General features: G+C 41.6%; 1 protein-coding gene and 2 long non-coding RNA genes across 4 annotated transcripts in view; 2 read left to right on the top strand and 1 right to left on the bottom strand.

Moving 5' to 3' along the window:
- LOC116693119 (uncharacterized) overlaps positions 1 to 10,211 on the top strand; it is a 32,993-nt gene extending 22,782 nt beyond the window's left edge. The window contains exons 3-5 of the long non-coding RNA XR_004332852.1: positions 3,812 to 3,895; positions 9,843 to 9,879; positions 10,132 to 10,211. This is a non-coding gene — a long non-coding RNA (uncharacterized LOC116693119). The remainder of the gene's footprint in view (positions 1 to 3,811; positions 3,896 to 9,842; positions 9,880 to 10,131) is intronic.
- Positions 2,841 to 18,339, bottom strand: part of LOC116693112 (zinc finger protein 599) — a 16,969-nt gene continuing 1,470 nt past the window's right edge. Inside the window, exons 2-3 of one of the 2 annotated variants that reach the window (XM_032521829.1) lie at positions 12,406 to 12,951; positions 2,841 to 3,820 (exon numbers count right to left, since the gene is read on the bottom strand). In XM_032521829.1, the coding sequence (XP_032377720.1) occupies positions 3,597 to 3,820; positions 12,406 to 12,951 (770 nt within the window). In that variant the 3' untranslated portion in view covers positions 2,841 to 3,596. Of the gene's footprint in view, positions 3,821 to 11,772; positions 12,952 to 18,339 lie in introns of those variants that run through there. The other variant, XM_032521828.1, reaches the window with a different exon arrangement.
- LOC116693117 (uncharacterized) overlaps positions 17,064 to 18,339 on the top strand; it is an 18,397-nt gene continuing 17,121 nt past the window's right edge. Inside the window, exons 1-2 of the long non-coding RNA XR_004332850.1 lie at positions 17,064 to 17,074; positions 17,983 to 17,993. This is a non-coding gene — a long non-coding RNA (uncharacterized LOC116693117). The remainder of the gene's footprint in view (positions 17,075 to 17,982; positions 17,994 to 18,339) is intronic.

The raw sequence follows: 18,339 nt of genomic DNA, 5'->3' as shown, positions 1-18,339 counted from the left end.
AAGGTAATCCAGCTCACTGACTGAAGTTACCTTTTAAGACCATAAAGATTAAAAAGTAAGACCTTCACAACGCATTTTGCAGCAAGCATTGTACCTGGAGCTGGATACTTAAATTCAAGGCTTTTTAAGACCTTTAAGACCTTTTTAATACCATTTCAACTTTAAGTCAATGCCAACTTCGTACCCATTCCGACAGAAGTATGAGGGAAAAAAGGCCAAATCTGTATAACTTTTACATCCTTGAAAATGAGTATGTACAAGTAGGCTAGATATATACATAGATAGATAGATAGATAGATAGATAGATAGATAGATAGATAGATAGATAGATAGATAGATAGATAGATAGATAGATAGATAGATAGATAGATAGATAGATAGATGATGGATGGATGGATAGATAGATAGATAGATATATACATAGATAGATAGATAGATATATACATAGATAGATAGATAGATATATACATAGATAGATAGATAGATAGATAGTAGGGGTGTGACGAGACGCTTACTCCACGAGAACGAGACGAGACGAGATTTTAAAAAAAAAATTAAAGAAATCCTCGATGAAATATATGAATGGAAAATAGTTTTTTTATTCAACTGAAAAATCACAAAATACAAAACAATTTAGGTGCATTTTGAAATCAACTATTAATGATGAATGTTATTTAACTTTTTTTTTAAACTATTTTAATGAATTAAAAAAATCTGTGTAGTTATTAACACTGCAAAATGTTTTGTATAAACTCTACCAACTGGCTTCTGCCCTGTACAATTTCACACGAGAAATCTAACTCCTTTCCACAAACCGAACATAAAAAAAGAAACAGAATAAATAAAATAAATGTGTAAATAACAGAAAAATAACACTTTAAATGCAAACAGTAAGGCTGTGTCTCAAATCGCGCACTTCTGTACTAAATACTAACTATTTGAGTACATAGTGCGTTCACATTGTCGAAGTGCGTCAAATGCAGTGCACTTAAAGTACCCGGATGGTGCACTCAAAACGTCCAGACAGTTGAGTGCGGACCGATGGACACTTTCCACACTCAACGGTCGCCATCTTGGCTACGTAGCGGAAGGGGCGGAGCTAACAACCGTTGAAAAACTAGATAGCGGCCGAAGACGCGATAGCGAGACCGACGGAGCAATACAAAGTTGAACGTGAGTCTTTTTGCTATACATATAAGCCCCTTGTAAATGTATATTTGGTTAATTTTACAGTCGATAATAATTTTTGTACCACGAATTAACGTTTATTAGTACCATAATTTGACGTGCTAGCAAGCCAACCTTAGCTAGCTAACAGCTGCACTTTAACCATATTGGCAAATAAGTTATAAGCTAACGTTACATGTGTTGTAGTATACTGTTGTTTGTGTTAAACTTTCGTCCCATTGTAGACGATTTTAGTGTTAGATGTATGATCTTAACAAGTTGTACATAATCTGATGTGAGCGTTAGCTCAGCAAAATAGCGATCAGCTGATTGTCTGCCGGGAACTTTAACAGTAGCGTAACGCTCATGTTAAAACGTATCTGCTGTTACTGCCTCCACCTGATGTGTATATACTGCCTCCACCTGATGTATATCCTGTATATATTGCCTCCCCCTGATGATTATCCTGTATAACCCGTCTCTTCAGGGACCAACGAGGAATAGAGGGCCGTCATTTAGGGGTGACGATGGCCATCAGACCGTAGAAGGATCCCCTGGAGAGTCTGAAGTCCCCCCCTCATGTCCCTGTCCCCATCAGACTAGCTACGGCCTGGGGCGAGCCTGCAGAACTACAAGCACATTTTTAAATAAAATTATATTAAAAGTATAACTTTGTTATCTTTTGTATTACACGTTGCATGACTGTAGCAAACATATAAATAATATAAAGGAATGGGTCTATTTAAATGTCAGGTCTGTTCCCTCTGCTTTCACTATTGTATTGTCACTGTATGAAGACCATTTAGAACAAAAATACAACTTATATAAAAGATGTAATGATGGTTTGTCTATTAGGTAAGTTGTAAGGGGTAATGCTTGTTATTATTATTATTATTATTATTATCATTATAATACCTTTAAAGGTGTTGAGTGTTAACAACAGTCTTATCTATGGGCAACAATGTCCTCATGAAACCGTTGAGCATTAAAATGAACAGTAACGTAATGAATGAATATTTACTTTACTTATTTTTTAGAGCAGAAACATAAGCATATACATAAAAGAGTGGACTGCAAAGAATGGGTATAATTAATGAATTAAGAGTGCAGTAACAAGAACGAATATTACGATACAGTTGTGTGTACAGTTTTCAGCCAATTGGGGGGGGGGGGGTGACATGACTGCGGTGTCGCAATCATCCTGGCGTGACACGGAGCAAATATAAACATCACATTTATTTTTGTTAAAATATCAAAAACAAAGCAGGAATAATTTTTCGCGAAACACAATAGCATACTGGAATGCTCTCCCTGGTGAAATTCCCAATTGTACAGAAGAAGAAGGGATGAAATGTGATCGTCATTTCCGGTAAGTGCACATGGAAGTGCGCGATTTGAGACAACACTCCTCTGTCAAAATTTACGCACTATGCAAGATAGTACGTAGTGCACGAAGTGTACTTCTGTAAGTGCACTAAGGGAAGTGCGCGATTTGAGACACAGCCTAAGTGTATCAATAACCAAAGTACTGCTCTCTCAAAACTACAAGTGCAAACAGAAACAATTTTTAATCACATCGCCTCACGAGACAACTTTTCACCTCGACGAGAAATCTCGTCACGTTTTAATCTCGCGAGATCTCGTAAAACGAGATCTCGTCACACCCTTAATAGATAGATAGATAGATAAGGAATTCAATTCCTACACAGATCAACAGATGTTAGATTCCGGCGGCGGCTCGCTCTGTTTGTTTTAAGAAGCACACCGCAGCAGATTAATGAGCTCACAGATCCAATCTTTGCAGATGTTACCGCTTGGTGCTTGGCTAGCTAATAAGTTGTTAGTCTGTTAGCTTGAGCTTTGTCTGAAGGCACAGAGCGGCTAGCCAGGCTCCGACACACAGCGACACATTCCCACATCCTCCGCTCAGTTTTACCGCTAACGCCCCGGTACCGGTCAGGGAGGCGTGCTTACTTTGTCCCTCTGTCCTCCAGTGCGTCCAACGACAGTTTTTAATTAGCCCACATTATTAACAGTACATTTTCTCCTCACGCAGGCCTGGCCCTAGCCAAACCTTAAACTCTGAGGAGATGCAGACGTATTATGCCGACAGGTATTGCATTTATCACAGAATTAGAAGTTGTATCACTGTGTACCAACACCAATATAGCCCAGCAACTCACCACAACTTACATTCTGAAGGAAGCATTCTGCTCTTGAGCTCCACTTTGAAGGCTATGACTTGATACTTTTGTTTTCTGGGGCTAGCGTTTCTGCAAATGAACGAGGGTAAAACCTTTTTAAGACATGACAAAATGACACTCAAGACATTGGATGTTAGACTTTACAAGATCCCCCGGGAACAATAAATTAAGATATCTTATTTTCTAACCTCCCTTTTGACAAAATCTGCACCTGACTTTGGACATTTAATGTACCTGGGCTTTGAGAAGACCATCTCTAATGCCCTCTAGTCTTTTCTCTCCTGTGTGGATTCTCATGTGTGACCGTACATTTCCTCTCCGTGTAAAGGATTTCTTACAGACTGAGCAGCTGAAAGGTTTTTCTCCTGTGTGAGTCATAATGTGAGTCTTCAAGTTTCCACTGTCGTTGAAAGCTTTACCACACTCAGAGCAGCTGAAAGGTTTTTCTCCTGTGTGGATTCTCATGTGTTTCTGTAAATCTCCTCTCCGTGAAAAATATTTCTTACAGACTGAGCAGTTGAAAGGTTTTTCTCCTGTGTGAGTTCTCATGTGTCTCTTCAGACTGGACTTGAGGCCAAATCTTTTCCAACATTCAGAGCAGCTGAATGGTTTCTTACATGTTAAATCAGGTTTCAGAGAGTTTAAAAGTGGATGTGAGTTCCTGGCTGGTTCTGGTCCGCCACAGTCCTCTCCATCAGCTTCTGTTTCCATGTGCTGAGATTGTCTTTGATAAAGCTGTGAGGTCTGAGCTTCCTCTTCATCATCTTCACTCTTCACAGGGACAGGAGTGAATGGGAACTTGGTGATATCAGCCTCCTCCAGCCCTTGAAGCTGCTCTTCTTTCTGACTGCTCCACAGTTCCTCCTGTTCCTCTTTAATGTGTGGGGGGGCCTCTGGCTTCTGCTGGTCCACACTGGAGCTACACTCTTGCTGCTCAGGGGGAACCTCTTCTTTAACCACCGACAGCTGCTTACCATCTGCAGGAAACACATACAGAGAAATGTTGTGGAGCTTTATCTTATCACCCGGATTGTGATTGTTAAAAAGAAATACTGTTTGTTCAGTCAGTTACTTAGGTTGCATTTATACTACTAGTCTTCCTATTCAGCCTTGGAAAGCTGTTGGAAAGGCTGTTAATCAACATATCAGAGCCGTCTTTTGGTGAAAGACAAAGTGGCGCAGTCGTTAATTATAGCAACTATATGTAACTTTTTAGTGTTTCTGTAACTGTCATTTTTCATTTTATGATAAATGAGCTGTGACATCAAAGAAGACTAACATTATATATATGTCAGGGGTGAAACAGTACACAGAAGTCACGGTTCAGTTCAGACATCATGTTCAGTACAATGGAGTGAAAAGCAAAACAAAAATGCAGAAAGCAATTGTTTTATTGTGCATGTCACAAGCTGGAACACCTAGTGTCATGCAGTCTTTGCCCTGAGCTATCTGCAACAGCCTAAAGTGTGTAAAATCAGATGTGAACAACAATAAGCACCCCACATCATCTCCAGACTCCATCTGGAACTTGTAAACAACATAAGACAATCAGCTATAAAACTGAAAATATATAAAAGTGCAAATTACATAGAATAATAACAAAACAAAAATTCTACTTAGCAGGACCTTCCCCCACAAAAGATAAAAGACAGTATTCTTGCCATTATGTGCGACAGGCATACCTTTGCCAACTGGCCTCAACCTCCTGTAGCTTCTCAGTTAGGTGAGTGCTTGTGTGGGGATACTCAGAGCCCCCGGCTGCGCACTGCTACATTGGAGTTTACAACGGTAGACGAGAGGGTCGCCTCCCTACGCCTGCGGGTGGTGGGGGGGAAAACCTTGACTGTTGTTTGTGCATATGCACCAAACAAGAGTTTAGAGTACTCTGCCTTCTTGGAGACCTTTAATGGAGTCCTATATCGGACTACAGTGTGGGACTCCATAGTTCTGCTGGGGGAATTCAACGAACATGTGGCAATGATGGAGATACATAGAGAGGCGTGATTTGGAGGAACGGCCTCCCTGGTCTTAACCAGAGGGGTTGTCTGTTGTTGGACTTCTGGGCTATTCTATCACAAACACCATGTTCAAACACAGGGATGCTCATAAGTGTACGTAGTACTAGAGCACCATAGGCCGAAGGTCAATGATCGATTTTATAATTATTTAATCTGATCTGAGGTCGTTTTGGACACTCAGTGAAGAGTGGAGAAGTCAACTGATCCCCATCTGGTGGTCAGTTGGGTCAGGTGGAAGACTCTGGACAGACCTTGTAAGCCCAAACGGGTAGCGCGGGTAAAATAGGAACGTTTGAAGGAGGCCCCTGTCCGACACACTTTCAGCTCACACTTCCGGCGAAGCTTTTCGTGCATCCCTGTGGAGACCGGAGGCATTGAACATGAGTGGACAATGTTCAAAGTTTCCATTGCTAAAGCTGCGATGGAGAGCTGTGGTCTTAGGTGCCTCAAGGGGCGGTAACCAACAAACTCCCTGGTGGACACCGGTAGTCAGAGAAGCCGTCCGACTGAAAAAAGAGTCTTTCCCGGATATGCTATCCCAGAGGGATCCAGAAACAGTTGCAATTTACCAACAGGCCTGAGGGGCTGCAGCCTCTGCTGTGAAAGGAGCAAATCAGCAGGTGTGGGAGAAGTTTAGAGGAGACATGGAGAAGGACTTTCAGTCGGCACCAAGCTGCTTCTGGACAACCATTTGCCATCGCAGGAGGGGGAAGCGGGGAACCATCCAAGCTGTGTACAGTAAGGATAGGACGCTGTTGACTTCAACTGAGGAGGTAATAGGGCAGTGGAAAGAGCACTTCGAGGAACTCCTAAATCCAGCTAATACACCCTCTATGGTAGAGGCAGAGCAGGAGGATGATGGGGGATTGTTGTCAATTTCCCTGGTGGAAGTTGCTGAGGTAGTTAAACAACTCCAAAGTGGCAAAGCCCCAGGGATTGATGAGATCCGTCCAGAAATTCTGAAAGCTCTGGGTGTGGAGGGGCTGTCTTGGTTGACACGCCTCTTCAACATTGTGTGGAAGTCTGGGACCATGCTTAAGGAGTGGCAGACTGGGGTGGTGGTTCCCCTGTTCAAAAAGGGGGACCAGAGGGTGTTTGCAAATTACAGGGGGATCACACTTCTCAGCTTCCCTAGTAAAGATGCTACAGGAGTATGGGGTGAGGGGTCCCTTCTCAGGGCCATCCAATCCAATCCAAGAACTGTGTCCGGTTTGTAATTTTTATGGACAGAATATTGAGGCATAGTCGCGGTGGGGAGGGGTTGCAGTTCGGTGGGCTGGGGATGTCATTGCTGCTTTTTGCAGATGATGTGGTCCTGATGGCATCATCAGCCTGTGACCTTCAGCACTCACTGGATTGGTTCGCAGCAGAGTGTGAAGCGGCTGGGATGACGATCAGGACCTCTAAATCTGAGGCCATGGTTCTCAGCAGGACACCGATGGAGTGCCTTTTTCAGGTAAGGAATGAGTCCTTACCCAAAGTGCAGGAGTTTAAATACCTTGGGGTCTTGTTCACAAGTAAAGGGACAATGGAGCAGGAGATTGGTCGGAGAATCGGCGCAAAGGGTGCAGTATTACATTCAATTTACCACACCATAGTAACGAAAAGAGAGTTGAGCCAGAAGGCAAAGCTCTCAATCTACCAGTCAGTTTTTGTTCCAACCCTCACCTATGGTCATGAAGGCTGGGTCATGTCCAAAAGTACGACATCAAATGTACAAGCGGCCGAAATGGGTTTCCTCAGGAGGGTGGCTGGCGTCTCCCTTAGAGATAGGGTGAGAAGCCTGGGGATGCCTCAGGATCCCCCAGTGAAATGCTGCTCAGCCAAAATGATTTCAAATGCCAAGAAATGGCATCCAAAGCCTGAACGATGTGGGAAAAAAATGGTACCATTTGGATGGATGGAAGTAAAGCCAAAATGGCAAAGGTTCAACCAATGATCAGCTCCAGGAAAATCAAAGAAGACTTAAAGTTACCTGTGAGTACTGTTACGATCAGAGGAAGGCTATGTGAAGCAATGCTATCAGCTAGAAGCCTCCGCAAAGTCCCATTGCTGAAAAAAAGACATGTTCTGAATAGGTTGACATTTGGCAAAGGACACATTGGCCCTCATTTATCAACCTGTCTCCTGACAGCAGAGGGCTGGTAAAACAAGCTGAAATACTGTATGTTGGTCAAGGGCAAGAAAAAAGAACTTGTTTACTTGTGGCCACTAACAGCACTTTAAAAAACTAACAAAAACCAGAAGAATAAATAAGAATGTTGTACATTGTCACGTTTCATGTTTTGAATATCATTGCCAAACATAACACTATACCTTCTGAAAGAGAGGAGCAATATCCTGTCTCCTTGGTATAGCCCCCAGTTGGGGCTGTGCTGGACTCGGCTCTCTGGGCATCAGGTCAGCAGCTCCATCACTACATTTATGGCACCCTGCGCAATGTTGTGCAGAACCCCACAGGCAAAAACAATGTTGCAGACTTTTTCTGGTGTGTATAGTAGGGCCTCCCCCGCTAACACAAGACAGAGCCATCTGCCCTTAATCAATCCAATAGAGCACTCCACTGGGGCTCATGTGTGTGTGTGTGCACTGTTGTACCGGCGTATAGTTTCTGACAACATTATTTATTACGAACTTCGTGGTCTTCTAAAAGAGCCAGAAATGCCATTGCCAAAAATTATCAACTGATGACTTCTCCTTCTCCTGTTAACAAATTATATTCTGCAGCGCAAGTCCACACTGACTCAAAACTTGCGTACACAAGTTCAGACCAGATGCAAGATTTGATCGCAGCCTACCCTCACGTTATAACTGATAAATGCCTTAATTTGCGTAGAAAACCTGTCCTACGTCCGTTTTAGGTCGTACGCATGTTTTATCAATGAGGGCATTCACTGGCCAAAGGAGAAATGGTGCAACATTCTGTGGACTGATGAGAAAAAAAAAATTCTTTTTGGGTCTAGGGGCCGAAGACAGTTTGGCCGACGACCCCTCATGCACTGAATTCAAGCCACTGTGAAGACAGTAAAGCATGGGATGTTTCTCATACTGTGGTGTTGGGCCTATTTATTGCATACCAAAGATCATGGATCAGTTTCAATAAGTAAATGCTTGAAGAGGTCATGTTGCCTTATGCTGAAGAGGACATGCCTTTGAAATGGGTCTTTCAACAAGACCATGACCCAAAACACACAAGTAAGCAAACAAAGTCTTGGTTCCAGATGAACCAGATTGATGTGATTGAGTGGCCAGCCAAATCCCTGGACCTCAGTCCCATTGAACACTTACGGGGTGACATCATAAATGCTGTTTCCGAGGCCAAACCCAGTAATGCAGAGGAATTGTGGGATGTAGTTCAATGGTCCCGGGCTGGAATACCTGTTCACAGGTGCCAGAAGTTGGTTGACTCCATGCAACACAGATGTGAAGCAGTTCTCAGAAATAATGGTTATGCAACTAAATATTAGTGCAGTGATTCAAAGTAAAGCAGACCCTTGAGACTTTTTTCAGTTTTTACAGAAAATGTTTGAGTTTGTAAAGAAAAACTACTATTTTTTCCCCCAATGCATTATGGAATTTAAAGTTATTCTAAGAATGATGAGAATTATTCACTTTTTTAAACACAATGCTATTATTCTGAACACAACTGTATGTACTTGTGTTTTATCTGTTTTATGAATTTGTTTTGAGGAAAAGGAATAGGGTTAGGGTTTTATCTGTCTTGATGTTTTTACTTTTACCTGTTTATACTTGTTTTATCTGTTTAACTGATTTTGTGTAAAGCACTTTGAATTGCCCGGTTGCTGAAATGTGCTACACAAATAAAGCTGCCTTGCCTTACAGTATATATACATATTTATAGAATATTGTATATACTATATTAATCATATTGATGAATTATTTATTATGAATTTTGCTAAACATGTAAAGAAGTGAATATGTGTGGGCCCTATGAGCTATTGGGTGGTTACATTTGTCTGATTTCTTGATTATAATCGATTACATGACAGACATTACTAGACAAAACAATATTTAATCATATATATTTAAAACAAGATTGTACTTTTTCCTTCCACAGAATATTATGTCTTCTATCTAGATGACACATAAAGATTTTTGTTTGATACTTAAAAAGTCTTGCTTGGACTTGAAAGGCACAAACATTAAACCATGTCACCAGTCTCAGGTTCAGAAGAGTCTCCAGTCTTGTCTTCAGTCTCTGGTTGTAGAAGTGGATGTGAGTTCCTGGCTGGTTCTGGTTCTCCACAGTCCTCTCCATCAGCTTCTGTTTCCATCGGACCAACACATTTATGTCTTTTGATATCATCACGCCGAGCAAATCTTTTGTTACAAACACTGCAACTGAATCTTTTCTCTCCTTTGTGGACTATGGCAATGTGTTTTTTAAACTTCCATTCTTGTAAAAGATTTCTTACAGACTGAGCAGCCAAAGGTTTTTCTCCAGAATGAGTCATCATGTGGTTCTTCAGGTGTCCACTTTCAATGAAAGCTCTACCACACTCAGAGCAGCTAAAAGGCTTCTCTCCTGTGTGGATTCTCATGTGTTTTTTTAAACTTCCTCTCTGTATAAAAGATTTATCACAAAACACTGCAGCTGAAAGGCTTTTCCCCTGTGTGCATCATCGTGTGAAACCGTAAATTTCTAGACATTAAAACGTTTTCTTACAAACTAAACAACTGAAAGGTTTTTCATCTGTGTGAATTCTTATGTGTTTCTTCAGGTTTCCACTGTCAGAGAAAGCTCTACCACACTCAGAGCAGCTAAAAGGCTTCTCTCCTGTGTGGATTCTCATGTGTTTCTTCAGATCTGACTTGAAGACACATCTTTTCCCACATACCGAGCAGCTGAATGTTTTGTTAAATCTTGAATCCTGTTGCAGAGAGTTTACAACTGACTGAGGTTCTCTAGTCTCCTTCCAAACAGCATGGTCATCAGTCTCAGGTTCAGAAGAGTCTCCAGTCTGGTTTTTAGTCTCTGGTTGTAAAAGTGGATGTGCGTTGCTGCCTGGTTCTGGTACTCCACAATCCTCGACATCAGCTTCTGTTTTTATGTGTTGAGTTTGTCTTTGATGAAGCTGTGAGGTCTGAGCTTCCTCTTCATCATCTTCACTCTTCACAGGGACAGGAGTCAATGGGAACTTGGTGATATTAGCCTCCTCCAGCCCTTGAAGCTGCTCTCCCTCCTGACTGCTCCACAGTTCCTCCTGTTCCTCTTTAATGTGTGGGGGGGGCTCTGGCTCCTGATGGTCCATACTGGAGCTACACTCCTGCTGCTCAGGGGGGACCTCTTCTTTAACCACCGACAGCTGTTCAACATCTGCAGGATACACATACAGAGAAATGTTGTGGAGCTGTATCTTATCACCTGGAGCCTGATTGTTATAAAGAAATACGGATTGTTCAGTCAGTTACTTAGGTTATGTCTTTACTACTAGTCTTCCTTTTTCAACCTGTTATTAGGGCCCTCTTCTGGTGAAATAATGCAACCGCACTGTTGAGCACAAAGTGGCGCAGTCGATGATTAAAGTGACTGTATGTAACTTTTTAGAGTTTCAGTAAGTGTCATTTTTCATATTATGATCATAATTTGCTGTAACAGCAAACAAGACTAACATATTATAATTCTAACTATATCAAGGGTGGAACGGTACACAGAAGTCATGGCTAGTAAAGGGAAAAGCAATGGAGGAAAAAGTGAAACAAAAAATGTAGAAGCCGATTTTTAATTTTTTTATTGTGCATGTCTCAGGCTGTACCACCTAGTGTCACACAGTCTCTCCCCTGAGCTAGCTGCAACAACCTGAAGTGTGTAAAGTAAGATGTGAACAGTAAACAAGTACCCCACGTCACCTCCATGCTCAATCTGGAACTTGTAAACAAGATAAGACAATCAACTATAAAACTGAAAATACAGTCTCTCTTACTTATGAAAGTGTAAATTACATAGAATAATTAAACAAAAATTTAAGTAGCAGTATCTTCACCCACAAAAGATAAGACAGTATTCTTGCTATTAAGTGCGGCAGGCACACCTTTCCTTGTGTGCTGCTCACACAGGTTTCCCACATTTATACATTAATCATATTGATAAATTATTTACAATGAATTTACTAAACATATTACTTAGAAAGAAGTGAAAATATGCGTAAGCCCTATAAACTATGGGGTGGTTACATTTGTCTGATTTCTTGATCATAAATGATTATATCACAAAGATTACAACACAAAACAATCTCTAATAAAATATTTAAAATAAGAATGTACTTTTTCCTACCACCCAATATACTGTCTTCTATCTAGATGTTGATACAAAAAGATTTTAGTTTGATACTTAATAAGTCTTACAAGGCACAAACATTAAACCATGTCACCAGTCTCAGGTTAAGAAGAGTCTCCAGTCTGGTCTTCAGTCTCTGGTTGTAAAAGTGGATGTTAGTTCCTGGCTGGTTCTGGTCCTCCACAGTCCTCTCCATCAGCTTCTGCCTCCATTGGACCAACACATTTATGTGTTTTGACATGAGAATACCGAGCAAATCTTTTGTTACAAACACTGCAGCTGAATCTTTTCTCTCCTCTGTGGACTATGGCCATGTGTTTTCGTAAACTTCCATTCTTTGCAAAAGTTTTCTTACAAACAAAGCAGCTGAAAGGTTTTTCTTCAGAATGAGTCATCATGTGTTCGTTCAGGTTTCCACGTTCAATGAAAGCTCTACCACACTCAGAGCAGGTAAAAGGCTTCTCTCCTGTGTGGATTCTCATGTGTTGTTGTAAATGTCCCCTTTGTTCAAAATATTTCATACAGACTGAGCAGCTGAAAGTTTTTTCTACAGAATGAGCCATCATGTGTTTCTTTATGTGTCCACGTTCAGTGAAAGCTCTATCACACTCAGAGCAGCTAAAAGGTTTTTCTCCTGTGTGGATTCTCATGTGTCTTTGTAAACTTCCACTCTGTGTAAAAGAGTTATTACAAACACTGCAGCTGAACGGTTTTTGTCCTGTGTGGATTATCATGTGTGTCTTCAGATGTGACTTAAAGCCCAATCTTTTCCCACATTCCGAGCAGCTGTATGTTTTGTTACATCTTGAATCATGTTTCAGAGAGTTTAAAGCTGACTGGGGTTCTCTGGTCTCCTTCCAATCAGCACTGTCATCAGTCTCAGGATCAGACGAGTCTCCAGTCTGGTCTACAGTCTCTGGTTGTAAACGTGGATGTGTGTTGCTGGCTGGTTCTGGTCCTCCACAGTCCTCTCCATCAGCTTCTGTTTCCATGTGTTGTGAATGAGTTTGTCTTTGATGAAGCTGTGAGGTCTTTGCTTCCTCTACATCATCTTCACTCTTCACAGGGACAGGAGTGAATGGGAACTTGGTGATATCAGCCTCCTCCAGCCCTTGAAGCTGCTCTCCCTCCTGGCTGCTACACAGTTCCTCCTGTTCCTCTTTAATGTGTAGGGGGGGCTCTGGCTCCCGCTGGTCCACACTGGACCTACACTTCTGCTGCTCAAGGGGGACCTCTCCTTTTACCACCAACAGCTGCTTAACATCTGCAGGATACACATACAGAGAAATGTTGTGGAGTTGTATCTTATTACTTGGAGCGTGATTGTTAAAAAGAAATACTGTTTGTTCAGTCAGTTAGGTTACATCTATACTACTAGTCTTCCTTTTCAGACTTGGAAAACTGTTGGAAAGGCTGCTGTCTGACATGTTAGTGCACTTGTGGTGAAATAATGCAATTGCGCTGTTGAGCACAAAGTGGCGTATATATATTAGTGGTCTCCTAATAACGTATCTAAAATCTCTTTTATACAGACATTAGTGGTCCCCTAATACTGTATCTAAAGTCTCTTTTATATAGACCATAGTGGTCCCTAAAACTGTATCTGAAGTCTCTTTTATATAGACCATAGTGGTCCCTAATCCTATATCTGAAGTCTTTTCTATACTGTAGGCCTTAGTGGTCCACTAATACTGTCTCTGAAATCTCTTTTGTATAGACCTTAGTGGTCCCTAATACTGTATCTGAAGTCTCTTTTATATAGACCTTAGTGGTCCCTAATACTGTATCTGAAATCTCTTTTGTATAGACCTTAGTGGTCTCCTAATAATGTATCTAAAGTCTCTTTTATATAGACCTTAGTGGTCCCTAATACTGTATCTGAAGTCTCTTTTACATATAGACCTTAGTGGTCCCCTAATACTGGATTTTAAGTCTCTTTTCCAAAATTCAGCCTTGGTGCAGAATTCCAGCCACTAGAGCCAGTCCCACAATGAGCTTTCCTTAGTATGTGCCATTTCTGAGACTGTAGCTTTTGAGGAGGAGAGAGGGGGGGCAAGGTGGAGGCTGGGGGTGTGCCCATGACCAACTGCCACTTTGCTTGTTTGAAAGCCATGATGTCTCTCTCTCATGGGTGGCCCAAATTCTCTGGGCAGGCAAAGCAGAGAAAGTGGAGGAAATCTTGCCTCTTATGAGGTCATACCCAGGGCTCAGTTTACACCTCTCGCCAGTTCTAGTTACTGGGGGACCATAGGCAGGCTAGGGGAACTCATGTTAATGTTAAAAAACCATGTATATGCATAGTATGTAGTAGGGCTGCACGATTATGGCCAAAATGATAATCACGATTATTTTTGATCAATATTGTGATCACGATTAATGATCAAGATTTGTTGATTTTAACCAAACATATTTTATTGTCACATAGGCTATTTATTTATTTATTTATTTATTTATATATATATATATATGCTACATTCTTCTTATGTTGAAGTTGTATGTTGTATAGACATACAGCTGCAACGCATTTAAATTAAATTAGTCATCTGAAATAAATGGCGTAGGATTTTTTTTTTTTTTTATATCTCTGAGAAAGCTCCTTCACTTGTTTTCAACAATAACTGATTAAAAGAGCTAGGGAGAGAGAGAGGGGGTGCGATGGACTGTCTCACAGAGAGACGGCTGACTCATTATGAATGGCGGGTCAGCGGAGTTACACATGTCGTGCATATGAAATGTCTGTATCCTCACTGCGCTGCATTTTTAGGAACTATGATATTCTGGCCATGGGTCACATCTCTGGCCCAGGTCCAGCAGCTCCGTCTCACACGCTATTACTCTACGAACTGAAGTAGTTACATTCGATAACTTCCTCTGTGTTTTTTGCTGTGGCGGCCGCGATAGCAGAGTTACCTGCAGAAACACAGGTACAAATACAGGTTTGCCTCTCGTGCTTAACAATATACAGCTGTGTTAATAATTAAAAGTGTAGACCGGCTTTACAGAAGAAATGAGTCACTTGACGCAAAATTAAACCATATTGATATATAAACAACACTACAGCGGCTGCGGGGACATTAGGTGCACCGGTGCGACCTAGAGGAAAAATATTACTCGCGCCCTACAGCCCTGTGAGCTAACAGACACTAACTAGCACTGGTCACTGCTGTCTGAAAAACAACACAGACGGGACAATATGTTGCGTTAACTAGTAAACTGGTAAACCTTGTGACCGACGTATGACATATATATATATACACATATGTATAGAGACAAAAGCGCATCTAGTGTTGTACATGAACCCACAGAGTATGTCACCCAAATGACTACTTAAAGTAGTTAAAGTTAGACTTTGCAACAAAAATGAGACATTTGATACGCGTGCCATTTTAGATGATGGTTCAGAACGTACAATGCTGCTACCAGGTGCTGCTAAGTACCTTGGCTTGGAGGGAGAGACACAAAACCTTGAGCTGCGCACAGTGAGACAGCATACAGAAACATTAGAAGGAAGAACTGTAAACCTCAAAGTATCTGTTGCCTCACTTCCAGAGAGAAAATTTGCAATTGACAGTGCTTTCACTTCTGACAAGATCATGTCTGTTGAGCAGAGTTATCCTATTGATAAACTCAAAAAAACGCTATCTACACCTACATGGTCTCCCATTGAGCTCTAAGTGGCTCTAAAGTTCAGCCACACATCCTGATCGGATCAGACAGTCCATTCATCATCACACCTATAGAGAGAGTCCAAAAGGGTCCAAAGGGATCACCAGCTGCAGTGAGGACAAGGCTCGGATGGGCTCTACAAGGACCTTCTTCCCTTGGCGAGTTATGTGATTCTGCTCACTGCCTCTTCACATCACAAGCTCACTGCTACACTGAGCTGAAACACCAAGAAATTGTGGCTTTGTGCTCTTGAGAAATGAGAAATTCAGCATTAGATCAAAGCAAGATAAGGTGGGAATGGACCTTTTGAAGGCAAAGACTGTACGAGTAAACACAGATAGAACTGAACGTTATGTGTTAAGAAAGAAAGCTGCACCTGAACTAAATGCATCACTTGAATCTGTAATGCCCCTTCTCCGTAGATCTGAACGTAAACTGGAGAAAACCCCTAGATTGGCTGACATATACACAAATGACATAAAGAAACTACAGCATGCTGGTTATGTCGGGGAAATGAATGCAGGACAAATTGCTGAGTCCCAAGAATTATCTTTCCCATCACCTAGTCGAGCATAATGGCAAACATCGAGTTGTATTCAACTGCTCCTTCACCTATCAAGACCAATCACTCAACGACCAGCTCCTTCCTTTCCATCACTGCTTGGTGTTCTGCTCTGCTTCCGCCAACACACAGTTGCTATGAGTGGAGATATAAAAGGAATGTTCCATCAAGTGAGGCTCGTACCATAAGGACAAACCGCTTCTCAGGTTCTTGGGCTTGACATGAGACACCAACTGTCTATGAATGGCCAGTGCTCCCATTTGGTACCACATGTAGCCCCTGTTGCGCAACAAATGCTGTCCAAAAACATGTGCAGGATCATAGTAAAGACAATAAGGATGTGGTTTGAACTGTTCTTGAGTCATTTTATGTGGATAATTGCCCCGACAACGCAAAGGAACTCCCTCTCAAGATAAGGGCTCTGTTGTCCACCGGCGGATTTGACATTAGGCAATGGGCAAGTAACTTTCTGATAGTAGGAGGTTGACCTCCTACTATCAGCCGCCAGATCACATAGCGCTGAACTCTGGCTGAATCAAACCCATACAGATCCTGTGGAGGGTGCATTAGGGCTAAGATGGCGTTGTGTCTCTGATACTTTGGACTCTAGATATAGACCTGTTTCCTAACAAACCTTAACCATGAGAAATATTTACTAATTTAAAATTTCTGTGGCCCGACTGGTCATTATTTCACCAGTTTAACTGGATGATAAAGACACACTTATTATTTGTTTTCAGGGTATGTACAGCAATCCTTTTGTTAAATTTACTACTTTTTAATACCTTCAGAATTTTTTTTAAAACCATCACGACAATGAATTGCAAGTGTTAATCATCAACCTTTCTATTATTTACACAGATTTTGACATTTATAACATACAGAAATGAATGGATTTAGAGACAACATAACATTAACAACATCTTGCACATATTTATTTCACTTAGTAAATAAAAGTAAAACAAACTACATAAATGTGCAATGAAGAGAATGGATAGTTGAGAACTGAGATCCAAAGTAGGGAGGGTCTGGGGGTATGCCCCCCAGTTTTTTTTTTTAAATGAACCATTAAATGGCACTTTCTGGAGAGTTTTGTTTAAAGAAATTGAGAAATTAAGTCTTGCATAATATGTGCAAAACTGTAGGGTTAAGAGCCTTTGTGTTGTTGTAGTATCAACAGGTATTAGGGCATTCAGCATTTACATTATTAACTTTTCATGATATAAGAACTGACCCAGACAATGTGCCAAACATAATGAACCACATGAAGAGACAGTTTATATGTCAGCAACAGCTGAGAAGATTTGGGTCTGTGGTGAACAGGTCCAGGGGTCCCTGGTGTAGGGACCAGGGAACCAAAGTTAAATTAATGTTGAGGGATCAACTAAGACCACTGAAATTCTAAAGAATGAGAACCACTGATTTACATAATTTCTAATCCTTTAGCCTTTGTGCCAAGGCTCAGTAATGTTTGGCCCTCATCCTCTCTGCAGCACTTACTGTATTTACGTTTTTGGGAAAATAAATACTTTTTGTTCATTTTATGAAACATTGAATGAATTATTTACAGTTACATTTAGATATTTAGAGATCATCAGATTTTTGCTCATGTTTACAACTTTGTGCACATTCAAAATATAACTCCTCCCATCTCTGTTGTCCGAGATTTGGAGAGTTGTAATATAGTCTGCTGTGCATGTCATTGCTCCGTTCATATGGTGGATCTCACTCAGACCGTTTGACAGACACAGAGGCCCATTTGACAAACAAGTTACGAGGAGGCTGTACGCTGCTCATTATCGGAGGTCTACGCGCGGATGCGACGCGGAACTGCCCACAGCCGAGCGGGTCCACCAGCCGCGCTGCTCACCTCTATTTTTACAGAGAGAGTGGACACGAAGCGACGGACGGGTCTGTGATACTCAGAGCTCATACCTGAAGCCGGGGAAATGCCCGGCTTCAGGTAAAAAAAAATTATCAGTTTGTGACAATTTGAAAATTCCGCAGACAGGGAGCGCTCTTGACCCCCCCCCACAGTCTCTGAAAGCACATCTAGTCGATCATAAGTGGCTCAACAAGTAGATCTATAGATAAACTCATCTTTAAGAAATTTGACCGACAGCGTGAGAAATCGGGGGTGTGGCGTGTGAGCGTGTGAAACCAGTCAAATGCGGCCAATGCGTGAGAGTTGGTAGCCCTGGAGTCGGGAAGTATTTCTTTAAACAGCTCTGAAATTCCTTTATTTGAGTTAAATGAGTGGTGTTTAACTGCAGTGTTCAGACACCACAGAGCCTCCGCGCGCAGTGTTGGTGTGGCGCCCATGGCCCCCCTACTACAGGCCTGAGCCAGTCCTAAACTCTGGGTTGTTCACCCAGCTATCAGAAAACTTGCATTTGCCCATTAAAAGACGACGATGGTTGTCCA

Source organism: Etheostoma spectabile, chromosome 7 (assembly GCF_008692095.1).
Source record: "Etheostoma spectabile isolate EspeVRDwgs_2016 chromosome 7, UIUC_Espe_1.0, whole genome shotgun sequence".
In the NCBI taxonomy this organism is placed as follows: domain Eukaryota; kingdom Metazoa; phylum Chordata; class Actinopteri; order Perciformes; family Percidae; genus Etheostoma; species Etheostoma spectabile.
This window is presented reverse-complemented; position numbering and strand designations above follow the sequence as displayed.